The 25,597-nt window shown below is 36.2% G+C and overlaps 1 protein-coding gene across 1 annotated transcript in view; it reads left to right on the top strand.

Annotated features, from left to right (window-relative positions):
• The first annotated feature begins 7,779 nt into the window (after positions 1–7,779).
• The window catches only part of LOC108681740, a 34,272-nt gene continuing 16,454 nt past the window's right edge, over positions 7,780–25,597 (top strand). The window contains exons 1-2 of the mRNA XM_018170809.2: positions 7,780–7,817; positions 15,360–17,002. Coding sequence (XP_018026298.1) covers positions 15,380–17,002 — 1,623 coding nt within the window. The 5' untranslated portion in view covers positions 7,780–7,817; positions 15,360–15,379. The remainder of the gene's footprint in view (positions 7,818–15,359; positions 17,003–25,597) is intronic.

Genomic DNA, 25,597 nt, shown 5'->3' with positions numbered 1-25,597 from the left:
TGATGGGCTGAAGAATTTTCTCATTTTGTAAACTATGAATTTTGTACGAATTTGTAATCTCATCATTTTAATCGAAATTCGATTCGGTGATAAGGTTTCACATTGTTTGATTGATTGGATTTCAGAACGTTTCAAATTAAATGAAGCCGATATAATCTCATTAAAAAATTTATAGTCCGATATTAATCAGAAAACTAATTTGTTTGAAATAGCTTGATTTGATAATCCGAAGTCTCCTGGATAAACAACTTTTGATTCAAATGAATAGTTTTAATGTAATTTTTGATAATGCGCTCACAAAAAATGCAAAGGCCGTAATTTAGTTGCGGCATTGAATGGTGAGAATCACTTACAGAGAAAGCCTCACTATTCTTATATAATAAACGGCTTATTTGATTATTTCTTCTTTAGCCTTTCAATAATAGTATGATCATTAAAAAAAATATTGTTAGAAAGTTTTCACTCTACTAAAATCTGTATTTTTATTTAAAACGAAACATTTCATAAAATTATCAGTAAGACTAGCTATTTTTCTGATTTCTCTTTATCGTGACTTAGAAGGAGCCTTATATACGGATCTCTCTTCGAAATGGAAAAAAATGTTTTTTTATTCACCATTTCCCATAAGTTCATAAGCGCTAAAAAAATACTCATTAGATTCACTAATAAGGAACTCGAGCTAAGGAATCAAGCTAATCGAGCCATGCAGACTAAAGAATTAGTATTTGTCTGGGGTCATGTACGTATTCCTCAGAAAAGATATGTCCCCACATTAAGATTAAATCGTTACGCATTCAAGTCAGAAATTGTTGATTTTAAATTTCTGCACCTCACACGATGGTTCATCCGGCAACGGCTTACCAATATATGCATTGATGATGAATTGTTCTCCGGGAACAACTAGTGGCAATGATAGTACGTACGCATATAGTTTCGCAATATAACGCATTCATTTTCGCTTTGTGCGGGAATTGTTACAAGATAAGCAAGCGCGAATATTTTAGATGAATTTCATTCCCCAGCCCCCAGAGCTTATTGTTAGAGCTCCCCCAACGGTCGCCTTTGAAGCATTTAACTTCACCTGACTCGGTGACTGAGTAATGCGTAGAAAAATATATGACAAGACTCGTCCTCTTAGGCCAATTGTTGAGATATATTTAGTCGCGAATCATATTCAATATGTATCCCCATGACATAGTCATTCGTGTTTGATGTATTCACTTTGTCCTTAACGAGGAGTTTGTGAATAAATCAAACTATCAATTAATTTTTCGCTGGTTGTTCACCAAATGCAACTTCTAATTAATTCTGCATGTTCATGCATTTTGTTGTCTCTACGTTTCATGTATATTTTTACCGAAAACAAATTAAATTACTCGGCTAAAGGTCGAAAATGCAGTATAAACGTAATCGTTCCCACCCATTTTAGTATCGCGCCAGTGGCAGTGGCCCTAAATAAATGAATTATTGACACAGCCCAGGCACAGTGGCGACTTTTGTTGCCGTAATTTCGCCTTCAAACATCCAGCGCCCGCAAATTTAATTGAAAACTTCTAGCTCAGGTTTCGCTTCCGTTATACGTGGTGAGCATGATAAGCTGGCGACAAAATGCATGACAATCCCTTAGATTGTATAAAAATACTCTAGTGTAAGGGAACTCAAATTCGATTCTGAATTTTTTTAGGCTAAGCAAAAACCCGAAAGACATACGCGCTAAAGCGGCAAGCAGATCATCATTAAGCATGAAAGAAAAGCTTGGGCACAGGCGTCGTGTGAATGAGACTTCGTGCAGCAGGTCACTTGTACTTTACGTTCGCAGTTCTAAGATGTGTTGACGGTTGCAATACTTTTAGTTTACCATCAAAAATGCAGAATTTCAACCATTTCTGATAATGAGTACATTAAAAATTAACACAGCTGCGACAACGGCGTTATGAGCTGCCTTGCCGATTGATAAGTTCAGCCCAAGGTACCGACGTACAGTACAATAAAGTACTGACTAAAAGTACTAAGAAGTACTGAACTCTGGCATAGACTACATTAAAAGCAGCATTATATTTATGCTGGAGGATTTTTACGAGCGCCTATAGTCATGTAGGTGCATTTGATACAGCACTTGGTATTAGCTTGGAATATATCTCATATAGCGGAAATTTTATAAATAAGATAATCATCAACAGCTTTTAATAACCGAATTTTCTGCTAAGGCGAATGTGCTAAAAATAAACAACGATTCTACACCCGTAAAGTTTATTCATATCTAGAATCGCACATATACGAGTACATGCTGTCTAAATTAAGCAAATGATCGTTGCTACGGTGATCTTAAACTCTCATCATTATGATCGTGCGAAGAGTATTATCCCTGCTTCATAAATACACTAGGTTCTTCAGGTGGGAGAGTGGAGATGTTAATTGTGTTCTAAATTGTGAGAAGAAGTTTGTTTGTTAACGAGTTTCAGAGTTTCAATGACATACGATGGACGGTTCTTGAAACTCACGGCAACATCGCTTTGTTTCATTTGAGCCACTTTGATTTACTCTTAATGGCCCTTGCAATTAAAAACTTTTAACTCTCGTCCAAATTACTCCACCTCTGTGATATTAGGCATTATCGAAAAAGTTAACGATAGTACTGAAACGCTGATTGAGACTTAATTGTTCATCCCAGCTATGATCTTTTATTGCACCATCTAGCTAGAGGTTTGCTAGCAGACGTTGTATTAAAGAATTAATCATTAATTTGAATTGAAATTCATCCTAATATTGGATTATTGATTCTATTAGCCAAGAACTAATAGTTTACTTTTTACAACACTTCTCTTTAACTTCACTTCTTGTCTGTCTGTCTGTCTGTCTGTCTGCTACAAATCTTGTAATCGAAATTTAATACACTTCTACTTATCCTATCGACCTGAAATTTTGCACACTTGTGTAAAGTTGGAGACAATGCATGAATCAAATTATAATTTTGAAAAAATTATATATTAAAAAATTTATATATTAAAAAAAATTGAAAAACTAAATTTTTAATTTGAAAATTAAATGAGAAATTCGTTGTACATTTGTGAGATTGGAGACACTGGATTATTTGGAAGTGTTGTCTTTAAAAATTAACTTTTAAACGCATATTATTACTAAATAATTTATACACAGTGATGCAGAAGGCTAGCGTGCTGACGTCATATGGCTGTTCATGCTCCGCCTGCTATGTCTGGCTGGCGGGTCAAATGTGATAGCATCACCATTATTGACTTGGTCCACTTAAAGTCACAAGAGGCAGAAAAATTGCCATAACTGAAATTTACATACAAATACTATGATTTACGAATAACGACTGAGAGCGTAAACGTAATTCTCAATTAATAATCGAAGAAAAATTCTTTGGAAGCACGCAATTTCTTTACAGGAAAAAATGAGCCGATCTTTGTAAAAAATTTTGCGATATTCCTTGAAGGCAAAGAAGTTATGAGATATCGGACTAATAAATGTTAGTCTGGTATCTCATAAAAAATCTTGTTTCCCTGCACCAGTGGCCACAATTTACTCGAATTCGTAGCATTTGAGAATATTTCGGTTAGAGAACACCAGAGAGAATTTAATCTTTCAAAATTTCTTAGCCACATTTGTTGATAGATCTTATCGATGAGCATTCTTCATTACGGCTTTAAAATTAAAATCCAGCTTTAGGTTGGAACATTTGTGCTGCAAATATTTGATTTGTTCTTCTACAATTCGTGATAGGAACAAACCAGTAATAGGAATTAAACCAATTCAAGTAACGGATCAGTATCAACATGATTAAAAATATCCGTTCTGACGCACTACATTTTCTTGCAGTTGCGTTCAATGGCTTTGTTTATTTACTTTGAAGCGATTAGATAAATTGATTTTAATACATAAATTTTCTGCTTCATATGTTTGACACCTCCAAGTAACTGCTTATGGTTTATAAGAGTTTTACTCGTATGAATGGATAATTGGGCTTAGAGGAACACGTAAAAAATTTTTTTGCATTGATCGCCACTGTAGATATTTAGCTATGCACGTCATGTGGACTAAATACAACATTTTTTGGCACATAAGGCGACTCAATAAAATTTGTAAATATTTTCATTTAAAATTATCCTGATTTTCCGGAGCATGTAATATTAAAAAAAAATGTATTTTATTTTAATGACAAAATTTTATGTAGATGATTTAATGTTGACGCAGCCCATGCGATTGCAAATAAATAATTGATTTCAGTACACGGAATCAACCCATAAGTATTATTATTTAAGTTCTTCTTTCATTTGACGGAAACCATGACTTTAATTTTAGCAGGGAACAATTCGAGATAAAGTTTACTTGAAATTTAATAAAACCAACTAAATGCCTGACATTGAGGGTGTGTGAAAAAATGTTTATATACATATTCCGCAGCACAATTTTGTGCTACACAAGTTTCAAATATTTTCAAATAATTGTACATTTATAGTATGTTTAACAGAATACTGAAGTGCTTGTGAAATAAATACATGATTTTAAAACCATTTTACATTCATGTATAAAAGAATGAAAATGTTTCTTTAGGTCTTTAGGTCTTCTAATTGTTTATAATAAGAGTGAATGTTCTAATTTCATTGGTCTGTATATAGCTGAATTTTAATTAAGTTATAATTTCGTAAATAATATTAACATCAGTTGGCTGAAAAACAGTATTTCAGAACTATCACGATACTCAACAACTCACTGCAAATTATTCAAGAGGATTTCTTCAATGATTCAGATAAATTTAATATCCTATATTTTGAACGAAGAGCCTCTTCTTAATGTATTGCTCCAGGAGAGAATATGGCAGTATTTCATTCAACAGTGTAATGAGGCTTGGTGTATGCAGGACAATATGTTAGTCTTCATACAAAATAATTATTCACAGATTATTTTTTTGTCAGTAAATTCTTCCGAAATTAATTGTTTGTCTTTTCCTTATCATATACAAGTCTGATATTTTTTATGGAGCTGTCTTCTGCATGGCTATCTAATTATAACGTCTTGGCAGCGAGCACTAACACTGATGAGCCTCCAGCATAAGTTCGTTCTTAACTCACCATAACGTGGAAATTGTTTAATTATGATTCCCATAATTAGCTTTGGAATCTCAAGTACAATTCCCATAATTAGAGGTCAATGCCGCGGGCGCTGAATTTTGTTTACAAAGTAAATTAGTTGGTTCAGACCAGTCTCTCTTGTCGTGTTTTATAACTATAAATTATGGGGCTTTATGAATTAATTTGTTCAGATCAGTTTCTCTTGTCGTGTTTTATAACTATAAATTATGGGGCTTTATGAATTAATTGGTTCAGACCAGTCTCTTGATGAAATGCCGTTGCACCTTGAATCCCCATGATACGTCTTTTATTTCAGTCTGTTTTGCATTCTTAAACTATAAGTCCATAGTTATGTTCAATTTTTAACTTCTCACTTCGATTTTTTACAAATTTTTAGCAGCTTATCACGGGCTATTTAATTTTATTAGTAATTTCGCTTTCCAGGCTAAACATTACAGTGGTAATAAAATGCACTCAAAGGAGGTATCTATCTTTTTGGACGTTTGCGTTTTGCTGCTGCAAGCGCTGGCATTTGAGTACTTCGGAGTAGTTGACTGTTTGTAATCATTTCAGTCAAATCCCCGATTAAAGGATACAAACTTAAAAAGATATCTAAAAAGATAGGATATCCTTGCTATTAAGTCGTATAAGTTTTGAGACTATTACGATACAACTTTGACTATGATTAACAGTTTCAATGTTTCATCGAATGATTATCATTGTCTGCATAATTCAATTGTTTATAATGAAATTCAAGTGACTTATTTTAAATGAAATCGCAGATAAGTACCCAACAATGCAGTTTCAGTCAAATATCGCTAGAAATTTTCTACAGTTCGATAGTCAGAGCGACTTTAGAGGCACTGCAGTCAGCGAAAAATATTACCTAACCAACCCAGATAAAACATACAGCAGAGAAACGAGGGTAAGGAGCCAAATCTGGAACGCCATTTCGCAGCAAGTATAGGCAGAGCGGGACGGAGTTTAAATGGCCAAGAAGTGACGATTTAACCTGCTTAGATCAGGTCAGGGTTGACGCTCTGCCCTACTGCTCAGGTGGCACCAGTCGTAATTTGTTCAAGCAATCGTACAGCATATCTGCTCGCTGCTCAGCTAGAAATTTCACTCAAATTTACTGCGGTAAAATTACTGCACGTTGCAGTGCACTGCCCTGTCTATGGTACGTGGAAAAATTTCTCCGCATGCTATGTAAAAATTAATCATCTCACGCATGTGTGAAGAAGTACGTTAGTAAGACAAATTTGTTTCTGCCTTATTGATTGTTTCAGCGGATGTTGCTAATCGATACGTTAAATCGCCTTCTACTGGCCAGTTGCTGGTAGGGAAGCGGACTTTTTTATGAGCAGGTATTTGCAAAAAATGTACCGATATACATTGAACACAAAGAAGTGATGATATATCGGACTAAAAAATGCTAATCTGGTATCTCATAAAAAATCTTGTTTCCCTGCACCAGTTCCAAATTTACTTGAATTCGTAGCGTATGAGGATATTTCGGTTGAAGAACACTAGAGAGAATTTGATCTTTCAATGTTTCTTTGTGACATTGGATGATAGATCTATACCGATGCACGTTTTTCAGTCATTGAGATATATGACTGATATGAACAAATAAGATAACTCATATGCTACGAATATAGACTAATTTAGAATTGCAGCCATTGTTGATGGCAAGTTCGATATTATGTACTACTGCTCATCACTACTGCATCCTTATGCAACACCGAGCTTTACTAGTGCACAATTATGCAAACAAAGTATCGCTAGCGCACCAATATGAGTGACGCTCGAACGGTTTAAATCTTTAGTCTATTTCTGTCCAATCCAGCCTTTCGCCACCCTAACCCTTCTTCAACCACTTGGTTCCACCCTCTACTTTTCCCTACCCAGCTTGTTTCAGCCCCAACCTCTCCCAATCCAGATTGCTTCAACCCACAACCTAATTTTGCAACCATAGCAGTGCTTGCAACCGCTATCATTAGCATCCCAACCACAGGAAATCAGAGCAGACCGGTCATTCACGAAAGAGCTTTGAGCCTGCAAGGTGTGTCTGAAGTGCAGACAAATGCAAGGGTAAGTGAAGCAGAGTTAGAGGAGTGGGATTTATCTGTGATTTAGACGAGGGCCGAGGACGAGAGGACGATTGAAGTTAGGTTAAGTGTGGCAGAGGTAAATGCTGATGAAGAATGAGTGAGGCTTGGTGAGGTATTGAAGATGAGGGGTAAGTGAGAGGCAAGTTAGACGAGCATGTGAGAGGAGCAATTTAAGTGAGAGGGGCAAGTGAGTGGGGTGAATGAGAGGGTCAAGGGAGAGGGTCAAGTGAGAGGGTCAAGTGAGAGGGTCAAGTGAGAGGGGCAATTTAGAGGGTCAAGTGAGAGGGTCAAATGCGAGGGGCAAGTAAGAGGGACAAGAGGGAGGGACAAGTGAGTGAGAATTGGAAGTAGGAACATTGAAAATAGTGAACATTGAAAAGAGAGTTATGTGTCAGGTAAGAGTTGTATGGACGAGGTAGAGTGGGATTGAGTGGTGGAGGGGGGAGTTAAGCAATATAGTGAGGGGCGAGGGGGAGGTGGGGCGAGGGGTACAGGTACAGGTACAAAGAAGGTGGGGTGAGGGGGAGAGGGGCAAATGAGGGCTGCAGGAGTGAGGGAGGAAGTCAGTGATGGTAACACAGTGACCGCAGCAGGTAAACTTTTGATCCAGGTGAGACTCATCGACAATCTTATCTTGCATTTGGACGACCTAATTTAAACATCTTTTATTTAGCATTACATAATTGATTTATAACAATCTTCGAATATTACGATAAATAAAACAGTAATATAGTATTTTAGTAGACGCTAGTATTACGTGTAATTCCGCTCACAAATGCCATGAGTTATCGAGCAAACGACTACAAGCTTGTCACGGAACTGCTAAAACCAAGCAGGATGCCCTCAATATTTTTAATTCTAACTACGCTGCATTCATTGTTACTCATGATCGATCACAACTGTACGTTAAAATTGAGGGAAAAAGAGAGCCTAAATTCATTCTCTTGTCTTGTTTGATGATGTAACCGACGGGTCATTCTTAGCATACGTTGATTAACGGCTGCAGCCATAGCCATGGTCTAGCAAATGCATGACATTTTTCTAGAATACTATTTTCCAGTGCGGTTCATCACGGCTGAAGCAATTTTAATTGAATTTTCAAATTAAATATCGCTGTAATATTTAACGATTAATTTTCATGCGTTGACATAAACATTATTCGTGTCAAATAACTCTTGTTCTTGCGATTAAACTCCTGATAGCATTAAAACTAGAGAGTTTGACCCTTGAATGAAATTATATTACTCGTCTGCTTACGTGTCTCAGGAGCGCGCTGTCCTGTATTCACATGTAAAGATGAATTTGTTAACGTATTTTGTTCTTACTTTTGCATTGTATATACATGCAATTGTTTGTATGCTATATTTTACAGCACTTTCTGTGTCCAGAATACCAACGAATGCTTGAAGATCGCTAACTATGTGCTCCACGCTGTCTCCAATGCATGAATATCCACGTGCCATTTCAGCGTTTGAGAGTCTGCTTGCATTATGCTGCATCTAAATAATCCATGGACTTTGATGTGGTACATTGCCTCATATTCTATGTGGGGTTTATGTAGACTTGCGCTGTGTTACATCTGCATTTTATTGCGTCGCATTTGTGTAGGAGTTTAATAACCAGCAGCATCTGCCTTCAATGTTTGATGCTGCTTCTTGCTCTGTAGCGTGTGTAGAGAGGGCATCGCTGTGTGCAGTATTACCTGCACGCACACGTTGGCAGGTGTAGCTTTCATGCAGTGTGTGCTTGGCCTCCTGTTGTACTCGTGTGGCTGCACGCAGCCTTCATGCAGCCTTCATGCAGCGTTGCGTGTCTTCCTGTTGTACTCGTGTGGCTGCACGCAGCCTTCGTGCAGCCTTCATGCCGGCTTCGTGCAGCCTTCGTGCAGCGTTGCGTGTCTTCCTGTTGTACTCGCGTGGCTGCACGCGGCCTTCGTGCAGCCTTCATGCCGGCTTCGTGCAGCCTTCGTGCAGCGTTGTGTGGCTTCCTGTTGTACTCGTGTGGCTGCACGCAGCCTTCGTGCAGCCTTCATGCAGCGTTGCGTGTCTTCCTGTTGTACTCGTGTGGCTGCACGCAGCCTTCACGCAGCGTTGCGTGGCCTCCTGTTGTACTCGTGTGGATGCACGCAGTATCCATGCAGTATTCATGCAGCGTTCATGCAGCGGCTGCGTGGCTTAATAATAGAAGAGCGTGGCTCCCTAACCTGGTCCGACAATCAATAGTCCTGGTCGGCCCTCGCCTCACACGAACACCTGCCCCAGGTCTCGTTTTTTTAGGCAAGTAAAACCTATTGCGGTCACCGGGGAATAAGAGCGTCGCGAATATGAAAGCGACATTAGAATGCGGAACTTTCCGGCGGAGGTCGCAAATATTCCAAGATCAAGTCAAGTAGCACCCGTAGTTTCTAGCTAAAACATCACTTGGGTAGGCGGTAGACAAATTTTACAAAATTTACACACAAATTTTAAAATTTGTTAATCGTATTTGCGATTCATAATATAATCATACCTCTTGACGTTCACGGTTCAATATGTAGGGACCACAGAAAAGTGCGTATATTTTCTTTAAAATGACTCACATTCTACATTTTTATGATCGATGGATTAGAATTTGCAAGATTCAATTTTGTTCTTTTTATCATTTAACAAAGTACTATAAATTATATTGATTTCAAAATTTGTATAAACGGAACTTTTATAAAGGAAAATTAAATCATGAATATTAAATTATTAAAAGAATATTTTTTTCGATACGTAATTTAATATTTTTCTAATATATATTTATATATATTCTAAAAGCATCAACGATGCAAGCATAAAAATTTCCACAAATAAAGAAGTTATTAATTCAAACTGAAACGCAGTTACTACCGCAATTGTTAAAACACGGCTTTCAAAATTTTGATTTGACTTCAAAATTTTATCAACTGATTGCGTGCCATTATTGCTGCCTTCATTTTTCTTGGTATGAGTAGATTGCATAGGCCGAGTTTCTATGGCAGGTCGGTTTTCTTGTGGTGATTTGAAATTCATCGAAGGTCGGAACTGTGGTCCAGCATCTGGGCGTCCGCATGCATGATTACTCGGAATACGGAATCGGGAAACTCGGTTTAGGAAATGTGGGGGCCACAGAAAAGTGCGTATCGTTTCTTTAAAATGACTCACATTCTACAAGTAATTGTAGGGCGAATTGTAATTTGATTTTAGTCATGCTCAGTAAAATAAATTTTGTTAAGATGAAATATTTGTATTTATCTTCATCTAAATGTCCAACATTACGATATCTAATTTCGGCCAACTGGACCCGAAAACATTGTGTAATTGCTTACATGTACCGCTATGTTATAATAGGAATAACAATTGTGTGAAAATATTAATTTGTCTAAGTTTATTAAAATCGTAGCCCTTGTTATGTAATCAGTCCCAATGAATTTTGAGATGCATAATTTTTTTAGATATAAATTGTGTCTCTAGCGGGTTACAAAATTGAAATTATTTAGCGTTAGATGCTGGGGTGATTATATTTGCTCGGGAATTTATTATACAAATTTATATATTTTCATTTCACTTCAGCTTCCTCGGAAGGAAAATGAATGCAAACGTCGTAAGATGGCTCGGTGTAAAAAGCTGGAGGAGAAGAAGACTCAGTAATAGAATGTGATTAGAATTACTCTGATAAAGAATAGTGAATGGACCATGAGAATGTTAATGTTTCATATTACTTTATATGTTTGTTGTGTTTTGATTTCTTCTGGGTAGATATTTACTTATTGTTGATTTTGTTCTCATAAGAAAATCTCTCGTCTCGGATTCGAGCTTCAGAGCTCAGAATATGACAGAAGCAATACTCATTTAATTGACGGCACATTTATTCTTTTATTATTATGATTATATTATCAATCTATTAACACTTGCATTATCCATTTCATTATATCTTCCAGACAGTAGAGCAATGAAGTGTTTAAACCGTGACATGACAGAAGTGTTACTACTATGACCTCGCTCAATACAGACAGTGCCATGTACTGCCTGTACAATTAATAAGTTCTAGTTACGTATGGTATTAGAACAAAAACTCTAGTTTTCGTACTTATATCTCGTGTTTTGAATTCTTCCGTTAAGTAGCATTGACAGAACCGCTTAAGTAGAAAATTTTTTCTCATTTTTCAAACTAAAAAAGTAAAAAATTTACACCCTACAATTTTTTTTACATTTTAGACAAAACTTGAAAATTTGTTGGTAGCAGAGCAAAATGTTACATATCCGTCGAAAATCTTAAGAGAAATTCAAGCTCGAATGCGCCCACTGCCATAAAATGATCAAAGATACGCGCAGAGGGGATTTTATTTCTTAGCCTTTGAATCCGTTGCGCCTCCACCAGCAGCATTCAGTTGTCTAGTATGGCTTTATATTTCAGTTTACACTCAAAACACGTCCAGTACTTTTCAACTCTGATTGAACTCGGCCAATAAAAAGCTTTTAGCCGGAGTCTCTCACTCGCTCTCAAGGTCATGGCATAGAAGTCAAGGGTTCGAACGAGACTTGACTTCGCTTTATAAATTGGTCAGAAACGTCCAAATTCAACTTGTATTTTTTCTGTTGGAGATGCATGTGCGGATTAAATTTTTAGAATGTATTTCTATTGGAATTATTTTATTTGTGAAATTAGGTTTTTGATCTACGTCATACATTCCGCTGTTAGATTTGCTTGTACCTGTGAGCTTGAAATTGTTTGAACCAATTCTCGTGATTCCGGTCTTCAAAACCTTTTCAAAACTTGCCCTAGATTATCAATTGAGTTTACACCAAAAATCTTAATGCTCAACATCAAAAGTCAAAACATAAAATATAAACATACTTACACGCACTCTGGAATTATAATGAAAAATGTATCAGTCAGTATTTTTAACCCCCGATTATAATTGATGCGAATTGCACTACAGTGCATATTATAAATGTTGAGTGTTATCATTGCTTGCCTTAACATTTCAATTTCATCAGTTACGTGATCTGCATGAAATATTTGAACTCAGATGAACAAAAACTCGATGATGGATTAACGCATTTTGAAGAATATTCTCTTCTGGCATTGTCACAGCAGCAATACTAAAACGTATGCCACGATAATAATTTTCTCTCAGATTTTAGTTAAGCTTGATCTTGAAAAAGAGTGAAACGTGAAAAGACGTGATTGTTCAGAGTCCGAGTTTTCGATTATTTTATGAACAATAAGGATACTTAACCTGGAAACTCCGCTCAGGTGCACGACTTTTTCAGCGCGTTTTCGCTTGCCGAATGCAGATGGCAATTGTTTAGTGCCTTACTTTAAATTATAAAATAGGAGCGCGATTAAAAAATATATCAGGATCTTGTCCTGTACTTATGTGGATTTTCCATCCTCGATGAACCGCCGTTGGCGTGACTGACTTCCGCGATACGACCCTGAAACTGGGTGTGGCTCATCATCATAACTTCACCATTGAAATTTCTGATGACCTTGCTCCAGAAAATTGTAGAAGCATTATTCATATTCATATTCATTATTCTGTCGTGCATACGTTAAAAGTAGACACAATACTTGGTTTGAGGTCAGGTGATCTGTTCGGCAAAATATCCGGGGAAGCGATCACTAGGTTAATTGATTCACAAATTGAATATTACAGCGTTTGCAATTGTTTACGATCCTATATCTGTAATTAATGTTTCCTATAATTATAATGATCAAGTCACATCATTTTTTGACTTGCATTATTTTATGAAATAGTGCAAAAAAGGTTTTATTCAACAGTTAATTTTTTACACTATTTCATAAAATTCAACAATTGCAAGTTACAATAAACATTCAACAGGTACTTTTTAACTTTTCTACGTTGATTTGATTAATTTTGCTGCTGTAAACATGATCTCAATTAAATGTTTTCTTCATCATACAACAGTGTTTATACGCGCTTGAAACCGATATGTTTGACAAATTCTGCTGAATATAAAATTCAAGCCCAACATTCAGTGTTCACACGACATTTCGGCCAATTCACGGTCAAGTTTTAATTGTTGGCAATAATTTTATAATACTATTGCAGCCACGGCTTGCTCGAGGCTTCCAATGCCGATTTTAATGTCGATGAAGCGAACAGAGTTGTTAGAAACTCTTCAGTACACAAGTGAGACAGACCTTCAAATAAAGCAAATGAGAAAGATGTTTTTGGGGATTGAAAGAGGGAGCTAAATGGGGAGATGAATAGAAATTGAAATTAGCAGAGTGTTGGAGAGATGGTTCAGGGAGGCTTGAATGCGTAGAGAAAGAAGATTAATAGGCAGTTGGGAAATTTACTTTCTTAATCTTATATAATTTACACAAATCTTATCCAAACAATACAACTTAACTTAAAAAAGCCTTATTTTCTGTGATTTGTGCTTAAATCAGAATAATGATGACACATCCTTTATTTTCTGTATACTTGCTTGTGCCAAAATATGTACTATGCAGCAATTAAATTTTCCAACTTAATGTCAAAAGTTGGAGAGCAAATTTTCCTTCTATAGCTATAACTTATTACAGAGATCAGGCTTGGCTGTGCATAAGCCTGACATGAATAAGCTAAATGTGATTGAGATGATAAGATCATAGACTGCATGGAGCAAAATCGAATATTGAAGATACTAGAATTTACTTTTGCATGGAACTATGAATAATTATTATAGCTGTGACAACGTACTCCAGATATGAAATGTACTTTTCATGTACTGTACGTACATGAAAAAAACTTTTTAAAAAAACACGTTTTTCTTGTGGACTAAAAAGTAGAAAATAAATTATGGCTCGCCCCAAAAAACGTGTGTCGGGCAGATTTATGATTAAAGCGAAAAGCACACAACACACGATAAAGTCTTTTTTAAGTATTTTATTTTCTCCTTTTTAGTCCGTTGCTACACATGAAAAACGTTGTTGCGAGCCAATTTACTTGACTTGACGTACGTATCGAGATACGTTTCAGTTGGCCACGCAAATGCACGAAAGAAAATTCTTTCCGAAGTTCTGTACAAAATTGTATTCGAGGGGATACATTGTTGTTCCCGTATTTATTCCGTATGAGGCGTATGAATACGCCTCATTGAATAAATACGCCTGGAAACGTGCTACAAATTATTGATTATTGTATTGTCATCGGGAGCTGAGCTTCCCTAGAAGTTTCAGAGCGCTAGCTAGCGGGAAAGTTGGTGAAATATCGATTGCAAGATTTGATCATCACAAACAGACAGACAGACGGACACGAAAGCGAGCTAAGAAAAACGTGGTAAAAAATTAACGATGGCATCTACTAAAATCTGCGAAAAGTTTTTATATCGCCGCCAAAATAGACACCACATTGCAAGAGAGACTGAAAAGAAAGCGAGTGGCATTGCCGAACAATGTGTCTTTGTGGCACAAGACCTCCAGAACTGTCGGCCAATAGCCACACCACACGCAACGCTTGGCCAAGTGGCGAAGCTGTGGCACAACAGCTTCATTTCTGTCTGCCATGTTGCGGCTCTCAAAGTTGCGGCTAACCCAGTAAATTAGTCTGCAAACTTTGAAATAATTGGAGTAATCATATGATGGATGCCATCGGGAAGTTATTAAAAGACTATTTGATTATGTGGTTTAGTTTAAAGCCGTTCAGTTATTGATTAATCCATTCAGGAATTAGCAGTTGCTTTTTACAGCCTCTAATTGGAAAAGCTTTATCCATTAAAAGTACGAAATAAGAAAAAAAGACAAATATTTCCGAAAACAAGCAGAATGATGAAGCTAAAACGTTTGATAATAGATGGTTTTCCATATCCAGCTGGAAAGTGAGTTAGTTAGTGTGTTCGTAATTATCTTGTTTAAAGTTTTTTAATACTTAGGCTTATCCCGAATATTTTGTTTTAGACTACGTTTGTGATTTTCAATGTATCCTTAATATTTTTTTTTGTTTTGTTTACACCTTAAATCTCATTTACAGGAAATGATACGGCAATAGCAATAAGCCATTTATAAACCGACTTAAGGTATTTATTTCTAGTTTCATCCAGCCACATTTTCCCCTCATTAACATTAAAGAGTGTGGCTTCTAACATTAAATTTTAAGGACTTGACTTAAACTAATGGTTGCTGTTTTTCGGTCGTGCAGCTCGCGATGCCCGTCCAGCCATGGCGTCAAAACAAGGTGCCAAGTTTCCCAGGCGACAGCTGATGTCGACGATAGCGAAGAAAAGCACCCGACTTTGGTTCAGCTTTTTCTTCACATTAATTATATGGGATTCATTTTCTGACCTCCATTGGGCAATAGATAGAATTTACCACAGAACGGAAAGGAAATTTTATTTTAGAATTCACGATCAAATGACTCGGAAAAACTACTTGAAAACTGATTTGAATCTAATTCATTCGCAAGAAACTTTCGATAGAAAAAATTTTACTAACGATATCATATGGCCAGTTCATAATCGCTTTACATTTTGTGTCAAAAATATCCTCCCGTCTAGCCGTCATCTTGAGAGTGCAAATAACGAACAGCTGGAATTAGTTTCAAAGGTCGAACAAGACCCGAAATATAATAGTGCTTGCAATTGCATGAGATCCGTGCTCTTTTTAGATGCTAGAAATGACAACAAACAGCCGCTGTCCTTGCGCAACGTCAGTAAACATCGGAAGCCTCTTGTCACGCAGGATGCCGACGAAAATGAACAGCGCCCATTAAGCTCTATTGAATATTCTATCGAAGGCGACGTTCCTTGTATAGCTGATGGATCGCTGTGCATGACAATCGTAGACCGAAGAGAAAGTGGGAAGGGGATAAATAATAACCAAAGAGCGACGAAAAGTGATATGATAGACGTCGGATGCAACACTGAGGCCGGTTGGCTGTTCATGGATGGCATCGAAGTGACTGCATTTCAAGTGAAAAACAACGAACTTGTTTCATTTCTCATCTGCTTGCCGTCTTCTCACGATGAAAAAGTCAAACTCGTGCGTCGCAAGAAGCAAGCCGTTCAGCAACACCGAGAATCTTCAAAGCTCACTGAGAAATTGCGAAAAATTCCCAAGCTTTCTCGTACCCAAACATTACGGAAGAACCGCTGTGCAAAGCAATTTATTAAAAAATTTGCCATGTCTACACTTTCTCTCTCATACAAACAAGCTTTAATCTCCTGCTGTTCATCCGTGAAAAATTTTCGAAAATATAGTTCGCAATATTTGCAGCAGATTTCTTTGAAGCTTACTAATTTGTGTCGATTTAATCTTCTCCTTGAGGAATGCTCAATTAACGATTATTCACACTCTTTCACTGGCATGCGTCGGTCTGGACAATTTAACACTGCACCGACAGAGCAATTACGGACCGAATGCATCTTCGAGAAAGTTGCTGTTGCAGTAGACCTGTATTTATCGAATAAAATATCAACCGATGAATTCACCCACTCGTGCGAGAAAAATATACAGGAAATTGTGTCACTTCACCCCTGTAGCAGAGATTTGTCAGCAAATGTACTTGAATTGGAAGAGTCCGAATTGAGAGATTCATCTAGAAATTGTGAAGTAGGAATTTCCCAGTCTGGTCATTCTTTGAAAAAAGACCGTAGGACTACAACGCTGTTTGCTGCAGCCCAGAATATTTTCACCACAGAGCCGCATATTTTCACCGGCCTAACACAGCCCCCAGAACCGCCCACTCCAGCCCTGCCAGAATTCTTCATCATGGAGAAGGAGGAATGCGCCAGAACTTTCTGTCTGTTCCTCATCTCGTATCTCAAGACTTACAACTTTTCAAGGGTGAGTAGTTCTGCTCTTATTCATATTTTCTCTGAAAGTTAGACATAGAAGTCCAGTTATTTATTTCTCATTTTCAGAAAGTTTATTACTTATATGAGCAGATTGAGCAATTTTTATTACCCGATTTGGGTAATACTGTAGGTATAGCGTTCAGACATTTTAAAGAGAATTCAGACAATCAAATTCAATCAATTAAAGAGAATTCAGACAATCCGAATTTTCATATCTATTTAAGCAGAGTTTAAATTAATGCCTAAAAGTTTTCAGTTATTCGACAGAAAAATTTGATACAAATATTTACTATCATTATTCATTATAACGATTATTTCTATATTCACGTTGATTTTTTTCATGACAGTAAAATGGAATAATAAAATTGGGCTAAATAATCATCTGTTGTAGGACTAAGTTGTGTGTTTGTTCACTATTTCCTGGGAGCAGGATACGCTCGCAATAGGACTACGCGATGCGAAACTTATTTTCTTTCAAAACATAGTACAACATTTTTATATTAGCTTAATCAAGTCCTATTGATTGCATGTGGATTATAAAGCTATGCTCATTCATTCAGAAACATAATCCTGTGTATTTGCATGAAAGGAAGTGGGTAACTGTGTGGCCTAAAAATCATTCACAATCATTATTTTTAACGATACTGAGTGTTAAAAAGTTAGCTAGAGAGATGATTAATGGAAAATAACAAGCTTTCACGTTCACTAATTTAGAATAACTGTTGAGAAAGCCAGCATAGAACTTGCACCTCCGCAATTTAATGAAGCTTGTTATGTAACATGTTATGGAACATGGTGGGAAATTCAATGTTCTCATGTTTGCAATCAAAAGTTAAATACGGCGGGGATAACATCAAAGCAGAATAAATACCGTAGTAAATATCATGAGCAGCTTATCGGTGGCCACCTAACAGCCTTCGGTGGACTCTTTATGTCCGTTATTCCTTTTAATTAGGGTTGCACTTCTCTTGCACCAATTAGCGCTTTGCCTGTTGTACCTCATTAGGCATGAACCAGTATCCAACTCAGACTGGGTTAACTGATGCTCCTTTTGTGTTGAATGTTATAAATAATTTAAGAGCACAATGAATGTTCCAATATCAGCCTCATCGGTTGTGGACGTCTTCCAACTGTATACAGTCTTTGGAAAGACTGTATACAGTCTTTGGAAAGACTGTATACAGTCTTTGGAAATATCACTCTGCTTTTCCAATTATTCAGTTGAAAGCCATGGGCATCTCTCGATCAGTATCTAGATCGAGGGTATCTCAATCAGTATTATGATCGAGCGTATCCCAATCGGTATCTAGATCGACAGTACCCCGATGAGTATATGGATCGGAATCCGCTCATTGAAATTTTAACGATCTATAGGATGGGCGTCTTGATATAGTAAAAATTGAAGATACAAATTAATGGTCAAATGAAAACATGAATAATTGTAAAAAGTCATATTATTCACGATGAATGGGAGCACAATAATGAATTAATAGTCATCTTAATAGTTACCTAATGAATGACAAACAAGTCGGCTCTGGAAATGATTAATATAAATGGCTTTTAGCCACGCGTTTCTCCGATTTAATTATTTATCTAATCATTTCTGTTGATTTACCAACACTCTGTATTAATGTTCATATAATTTCAAATGAGAAATGCATTAAAGTTCTATATTTTTATTTATTCGTCTATATTTTCATTTATTCGTTCTATTCTGAAGGTGATTGAAAGAAAATTACATAACAGACGATCTGATTTTCTATTTATTCGCGCATGAATTTCTGAACTAGAATTAAATAAATTTCACTTACCGTGGCGTCAGGCTTCCAGCAGTCTCCCTTTGATCTCTGTTATTCCATTTTATATTCATGAAATTTTTGTTTAAAACGGGGAAAAAATTGTTGACGGTGGAATATTTGTTATGAAATAAGACAGGATGTTTTCTTACCTGACATTCGTTACATGATTAGTTCAGCGTTGTTTTCCTGGGCTTATGTCGTATTTGAGCAAATTAATTATTAATTAGCGGTAGTTAATCATGCCGTAGCGTTGTTCACCTTGAAGATGTTGAAAATCTTGTAACCCGCTGCTCACTTGACAATCTGCTGCTCTCTGGTTACTAGCGCTGTGACAGCTAAGAAGGCATTAGTTAATTTAATATTTACCACACGTGGACTGAGAAAAGATTGCCAATGTATAAATTCTTTGTTCCTAAATAGCTTCAATAATAATAGAAATATTTTCAAATTTGAACATAAAAATAACTGTAAAAATAACTGTAAGCAAACTGAAACATGGAAAAATACCGGTAAGTTGTAACTGTTAACAACTTAACAAGTAACCACTAACATGTTGACACTAGTAACAGGCTGAGGTTGACAACATTACAGCGAAATCTTTCGTACAGTTTTAACCTGTAATTTATATTATGTATGTATCATGCTGGTTTTTAAATAATATTTAATACCATTAAGTAAAATCTAAAGGCTTTATCTATAAATGTAGCGGTAGCGCTGTAGCGGCAAAACCTCGTATCGCTACTTAAATATGTAGCGGGCGCTATCGCTACCGCTAGAATTGCTTAAATGTAGCATCGCTACCGCTACCGCTACTGAAAATGTAGCGCCACTAGTAGCGGCCGCTACATGTTAGCGCGCTGCTGCCCACCTCTGTATGGGAGCACAATATATATATTATTCCGAACGTTTTGGACGTTATTTCTCCTCATGATAGTCAAAGTATCTTAAATACTTCGGATTTCCAACACTGGATATGGAAGCTTGCAGTCCTTATTTGCTATATGAAGTTTTAATACATTAGTGCTTTTTTGGGTGTGAAGAGGAAATCAAAATAGATTGAATGGGTTCAGATTATCGATGGACATGAACTTCTGGCACTGCTGATATGGAAATGCGATACTTGTGCTGCGAATAAAAGACATTGCATGGTATTCTAACGAAATTAAATTAGAGTTTTCTTCTTAGGCTTGATTTGAGTACAGACATGAAAGAATCTACTTGAAGCTTTTTGTGGAAGGGGATCTCGCCCACTTTCAATAACAAGGAATGAGTCTGCATTTTCCAGAGAAAGGATTTCCCTGCCGGACGTAGAAATAACCGCGAAAAAATAATTAGATGCGTTTCTTATATGCTAGGTTCTTTTTTATATAATTCACAGTGTGATATCTATATAACTACATAAAGTTCATATGATTGGAGCTCACAAAGCTTCAGGGCCTGAGAAACTATCAGTATTGTAGCAATTGGGCAATTCTCAAGTCCAGTATTTCTAGTTGAGGCTCTTCAGTAACTGTGAACGTTCAAGGTGTCTTCGCGGGCCAGCAATCATTCAAGATAAAGTATCTGTATATCAAAGAGAAACTGGGAAATACTTGCATCATCTTCGAGTATTCTCTTCTAAATACTCATTGTAATTAACATAATCACCGGTTCTTGAAACTTATTTTATTATCTAACATTACTATGCAGAACTACCAATAACTGACCACGAGTTAAAATCTATGCAATTGGTTGACAAAAGTTGTAATTTAGTTTCAATTCGCTGCGAATGAATAGAAATAGAAAGATTGTGTCACTTCAGTGAATGGTGTCAATAGATTCTGGTCCTTAACTTCTCACACATGCTCATACAAGTCGATTATTCATAAGTATAAAAAGCACTACCTAACAAATGGAAATTAACTTTTTGAAACGGATTTCTTGTGAAAAATAAACAAAGAAGTGAAGAATTATGAGTTGCAATGGAATAGATTCCCAAAGTTTTTCAGTCTATAAACTCGTCCTGTTGCCTTTAATGGGGAATTACTGCTATGTGTATTTTGATAACATATTTTTTATACCCGAACATAGTGAAGCTATAGGATGCTGTATATTTTTATACCCCAACATAGTGACACTATGGGATGCTTTTATACCCCCTAACTTTTATACCTCTAACATAGTGGCCCAGTGGTTACAGTTCAGAGTACCAAGATTGGCGCAGAGAGGCGCGGGTTCGATCCCAGCTCTGTGCGTCAGTTTCTGGTCAGAATCAGCAAGGAGGCCGGGCGGTTGCACAGCAGAATTGGAGCAGTGGGTTGCGAGTTCGAAACCGCAAAATGATGTGAATGTTCCGCGATGTTAGGAATCGGCGACAGGCCTACGGCCTAATGAACGCTGAAACCGCTATTATCATTATTATTTATTATTATCACGCCAGCGAAACGTAGTTGAAGAAACTAATGAAGCCTTGTCGAGCGACTTCTCTGGCTCTTCTATACGTACTTTGTTTATTTAAATTTATTGCATTTTTAAAAATGGCCTCTATATGCATTTATGGATTGTTCAATCGACTATCCAAATTTAATTTCTAAAAGAAAACATTGTGATTTCATGGAGATTAACTAGAGTGGTATAAATTTTTGTTGCTGTACGAGAGTAGGGAAAGGTTTGTCTGAAGTTAGTATAAATTTATTTCAGAAATTGTTTGATAAAAAGAAAGACCTTTATAAATACGGGCCATTAAATCACATTGATTATCTATCCTGAACAACGCTGGAATTGCCTGATCGTAGTGCATGCATTTAATTAACTATTTTAAAATATTTAGAGTACTTTAGAGTACCGAGGCTGAGTGTTCAACCCCCCAAAAAATAATGCAGAGATTCATCAAAATTGAATCACAGATATCACATTGGATTCATTTTAAAGGTATTACCTTTCAACTTATTTAGTACTCAATATGAGTAGAAAAATATAATTAGTTAATTACTCAAAATCGCGATCTCGGATGAATGGAACGTTCCAACCTGTTTTGCATTGAAACTACGGCGACAAAATGTGATCCTGTTAATTAATTATCATGAAGTGTTGGTAAAGCTCATCATTGAGTTATGCACTACCATCTTCAACACTTCATTTTTCATTGATGCAAATTACCTTGAAGAAAAAAAACTCGATGCATGATTCTCATTTCACTCCATCACAGGAATGGACAATTAAAATCAGTAACTTTATTGTGACACGCATTAATAACTATCCCGTGAATTTTTTAGGATGGATAATATAACTTCATTGCGTTATTATATCGTGGGTTGAGGTTCATTTACAAACTAAAATATGTGAATGAATTTTATTTAAACACCAGTTGTTCAACAATAGTTATAGGCACGCACAATTGTAGCTATTTATTTACCCATAATTGTTTGTGTTCAAAAACATTGGAAGGCTTGGGATGCAACGTATTCTTCTTTCTCAAAATTTACCTTTTTCACGTTTTACAAAAATAATCACACAATTCCATTTAGAGCCACCAATAGAATGTCTGCAATATCAGCCGGATCAAGTTTAGATAATCTAAAGAAGACCACCTAAGATTATTTGAAACTCTATTTTAATTAAAATCATAATCGAAACTAATATATACCTAAGTGGAGAGAAGCCTTGACCTACCATATCTCGTCATATATAATCAAATCCCAACTATTATATCTAATCCCGTAAAATTTCAGTGTGTACTATGAGGACTTGAGGCTTGGTGGAGTGAGCCTAACGATGATATAGTACATCCCCTGGCCCGACCTTGGCCAATAGAGTGAAGTATGGACCTTATTGGCCTTATTGGCCGTAACGCGTGTCTGCGAAGCGGCTTCCCGGCCTGAGCGGCCTCAATGCACGTGCAATTAAGGGGCCTTGTGCTACTTAACGAGTTATTCCTAACCGCGGCGCTCACACTCATATTTTAATAATATTATTTGAGACTTGCAAGCATGAGGAATAGTCGCTTCGATGAATTAGAGGCGCAAAGGTTAGCTTCTACGATCTTCATTTTATTCCACAATGGACACATGTTCTCTTTTCATGATCCGTGCTCAAATTTTTGATCCCTCCTTTTACCTTCAACTGCTATTATTATGCCACAATAGAGCCAAACAATTTCTGGACGTTGTGGTGTAAGTTGCTTACTGCTGAATGATTGAGATCGATAGAAGTAAAAAAGGTTTATAGAAAAACCCTTTCATTTGGAACTAGCTCATCATATTTATCGTCAGGAAAATTCTGGTGTATTCAGACAATGCTAAAATCTAGTAGGTTTCGAAATAAAAAAGTAAAAAATGAATAAAAACTGCTATTAACTTAGAACGTTATATATACTTACTATTTACCCCTAAGCCTTCCCTGTGCTATCAATTCGAGGAAAGATCGTGTAAGATGTAATGACATTATAGATGTCAAGATTTATTGTTGTATTCAACCGAAATACTAATTGAGGTTCGTTTTCTTGACAGCCATAGCGTGATTGAAAATTAATAAATAAAGGTTTTATTTACACAATTTACTTTACTTGATAAAAATAAATGTGAGGTTCGGTCTTGTTCTGTTCACAATCTGAGCCTTGTACGTATAAGACGACTCACTCAAAAGTAAGAAAAAATTTCGAGAAAAGTATGAAATGTTATTTGTATTTGTGTCAATGTAAATTTAACTAGTAGCTGCCAGAGAATCTAATAATATTCCTGATGTAACTGATTCTTTGAAAATAATATTTATGTAGGGTTCATGAAATCCTTAAAGTAGGATAATTTACAGACAAGTGTTTTGTTGAGGCAGGGGTAAAAGACTGTGCTAATCGATGGATATAAAGTCTAAACTAATTAATTTCTGCTATATTTATACACGAGGGTATTGGGCACACTTGATTTTTGTTTAAAATATCATAATGTTTCTACGCATTAAAAAATGCTCGGTTATTCGAACATTCTGAGTTTTAATTGTTGAATATCGTAAAATTTGGCTCAATATTGCGTTTTTTATTCCATATATTTTTGCTGTTGTTGAGAGTAAAAAAATCACTTTTGCTCTGAGACTATGGAGAATATGGGGAATAAATAGTGCTTGGGCGAATATATAGTGCTTCTTGGGCGAATATTTTATTTTACTTTACTAGCAAAATTAGGTACGGTACTCATGAGCGTATTGCTGTAATGTTGTTCACTCGAACTCAATGTTTTCATGTCCTTGACTGTTAATGCTGCGAAGGGCTAATGCTCCGCCGATTCGACACTTCAGCGAACTCGGGTGCGAACTCGCCTGCGAGCTCGAACTTCATTTTCAACTCTGGCACTCATAACTCCTTCAATTATGAACGGATTTTATTCAAATTTGAAATATAAGTAGATAATATCAGTACGCTGCGGAGAGTATTTTTTTCAAATTTTTTCATCGATAATTTTTCTTTTAATACGGAAAACCTAACTTAATTTTCAACTCTGGCACGCATAACTCCTTCAATTTTGAACGGATTTTATTCAAATTTGAAATATAAGTAGATAATATTAGTACGCTGCGGAGGGTATTTTTTTCAAATTTTTTCATCGATAATTTTTTTTTAATACGGAAAACCTAACTTAATTTTCAACTCTGGCACGCATAACTCCGTCAATAATGGACGGATTTTCTTCAGATTTGAAATATAAGTAGATAATATCAGTACGCTGCAGAGGGTATTTTTTTCAAAATTTTTCATCAAAAATTTTTTATTTAATACGGAAAACCTAACTTAATTTTCAACTCTGGCACGCATAACTCCGTCAATAATGGACGGATTTTTTTCAAATTTGAAATATAAGTAGATAATATCAGTACGCTGCGGAGGGAATTTTTTTCAAATTTTTTCATTGATAATTTTTTTTTTAATACGGAAAACCTAACTTAATTTTCAACTCTGGCACGCATAACTCCGTCAATAATGGACGGATTTTCTTCAAATTTAAAATATAAGTAGATAATATGAGTACGCTGCGGAGGGTATTTTTTTCAAATTTTTACATTCATTACTTTTTTATTATCACCGAAAACCTAACTTCACCTTCACCTCGCAGGTTAGGTCCTAGTCAGGTCAAGTTTCAGTATTTTGTGGCATTAACAAAAAGTAATTGACGTAAAAATCTGAAAAAATACCCTCCGCAGCGTACTGATATTATCTACTTATATTGAGTTATGCGTGCCAGAGTTGAAAATTAAGTTAGGTTTTCCGTATTAAAAAAAAAATTATTGATGAAAAAATTTGAAAAAAATACCCTCCGCAGCGTACTGATATTATCTACTTATATTTAAAATTTGAAGAAAATCCGTCCATTATTGACGGACTTATGCGTGCCAGAGTTGAAAATTAAGTTAGGTTTTCCATTCGAGCTCGCAGGCGAGTTCGCACGCGAGTTCGCTGAAGTGTCGGACCGGTTAATGCTCCTCAACTTAGCTAATGCAGAAGTCCTGTCAAAAAATATCCACAAAAAATATCTTAAAACATATATCTAAAAGATATCTATCTACCGCAAAAATATATACGTTGACCGAAAATAATTGAAGGTTGCAAAATTTCTATCGCTTTATATGGGACTCTCTATGGCGTGAAATCCTTTCACTGAAGAAAGGCTTGAAATGCGTTTAGGAAGACCGGAGAACAAGATTGGTCATACATATTCTAATTTTTACAATTGCGCGAGGAGATTTTATCAAATAACATTGAAAAGATGAACATATGGGCTGAATTAGGTGCTTTTCTTTGATCAACGGACTGCATGACG

Source organism: Hyalella azteca, unplaced genomic scaffold, assembly GCF_000764305.2.
Source record: "Hyalella azteca isolate HAZT.00-mixed unplaced genomic scaffold, Hazt_2.0.2 contig10650, whole genome shotgun sequence".
NCBI lineage: Eukaryota > Metazoa > Arthropoda > Malacostraca > Amphipoda > Hyalellidae > Hyalella > Hyalella azteca.
Note: the sequence above shows the minus strand (reverse complement) of the source record. Positions and strands in the feature narration are given on the sequence as shown.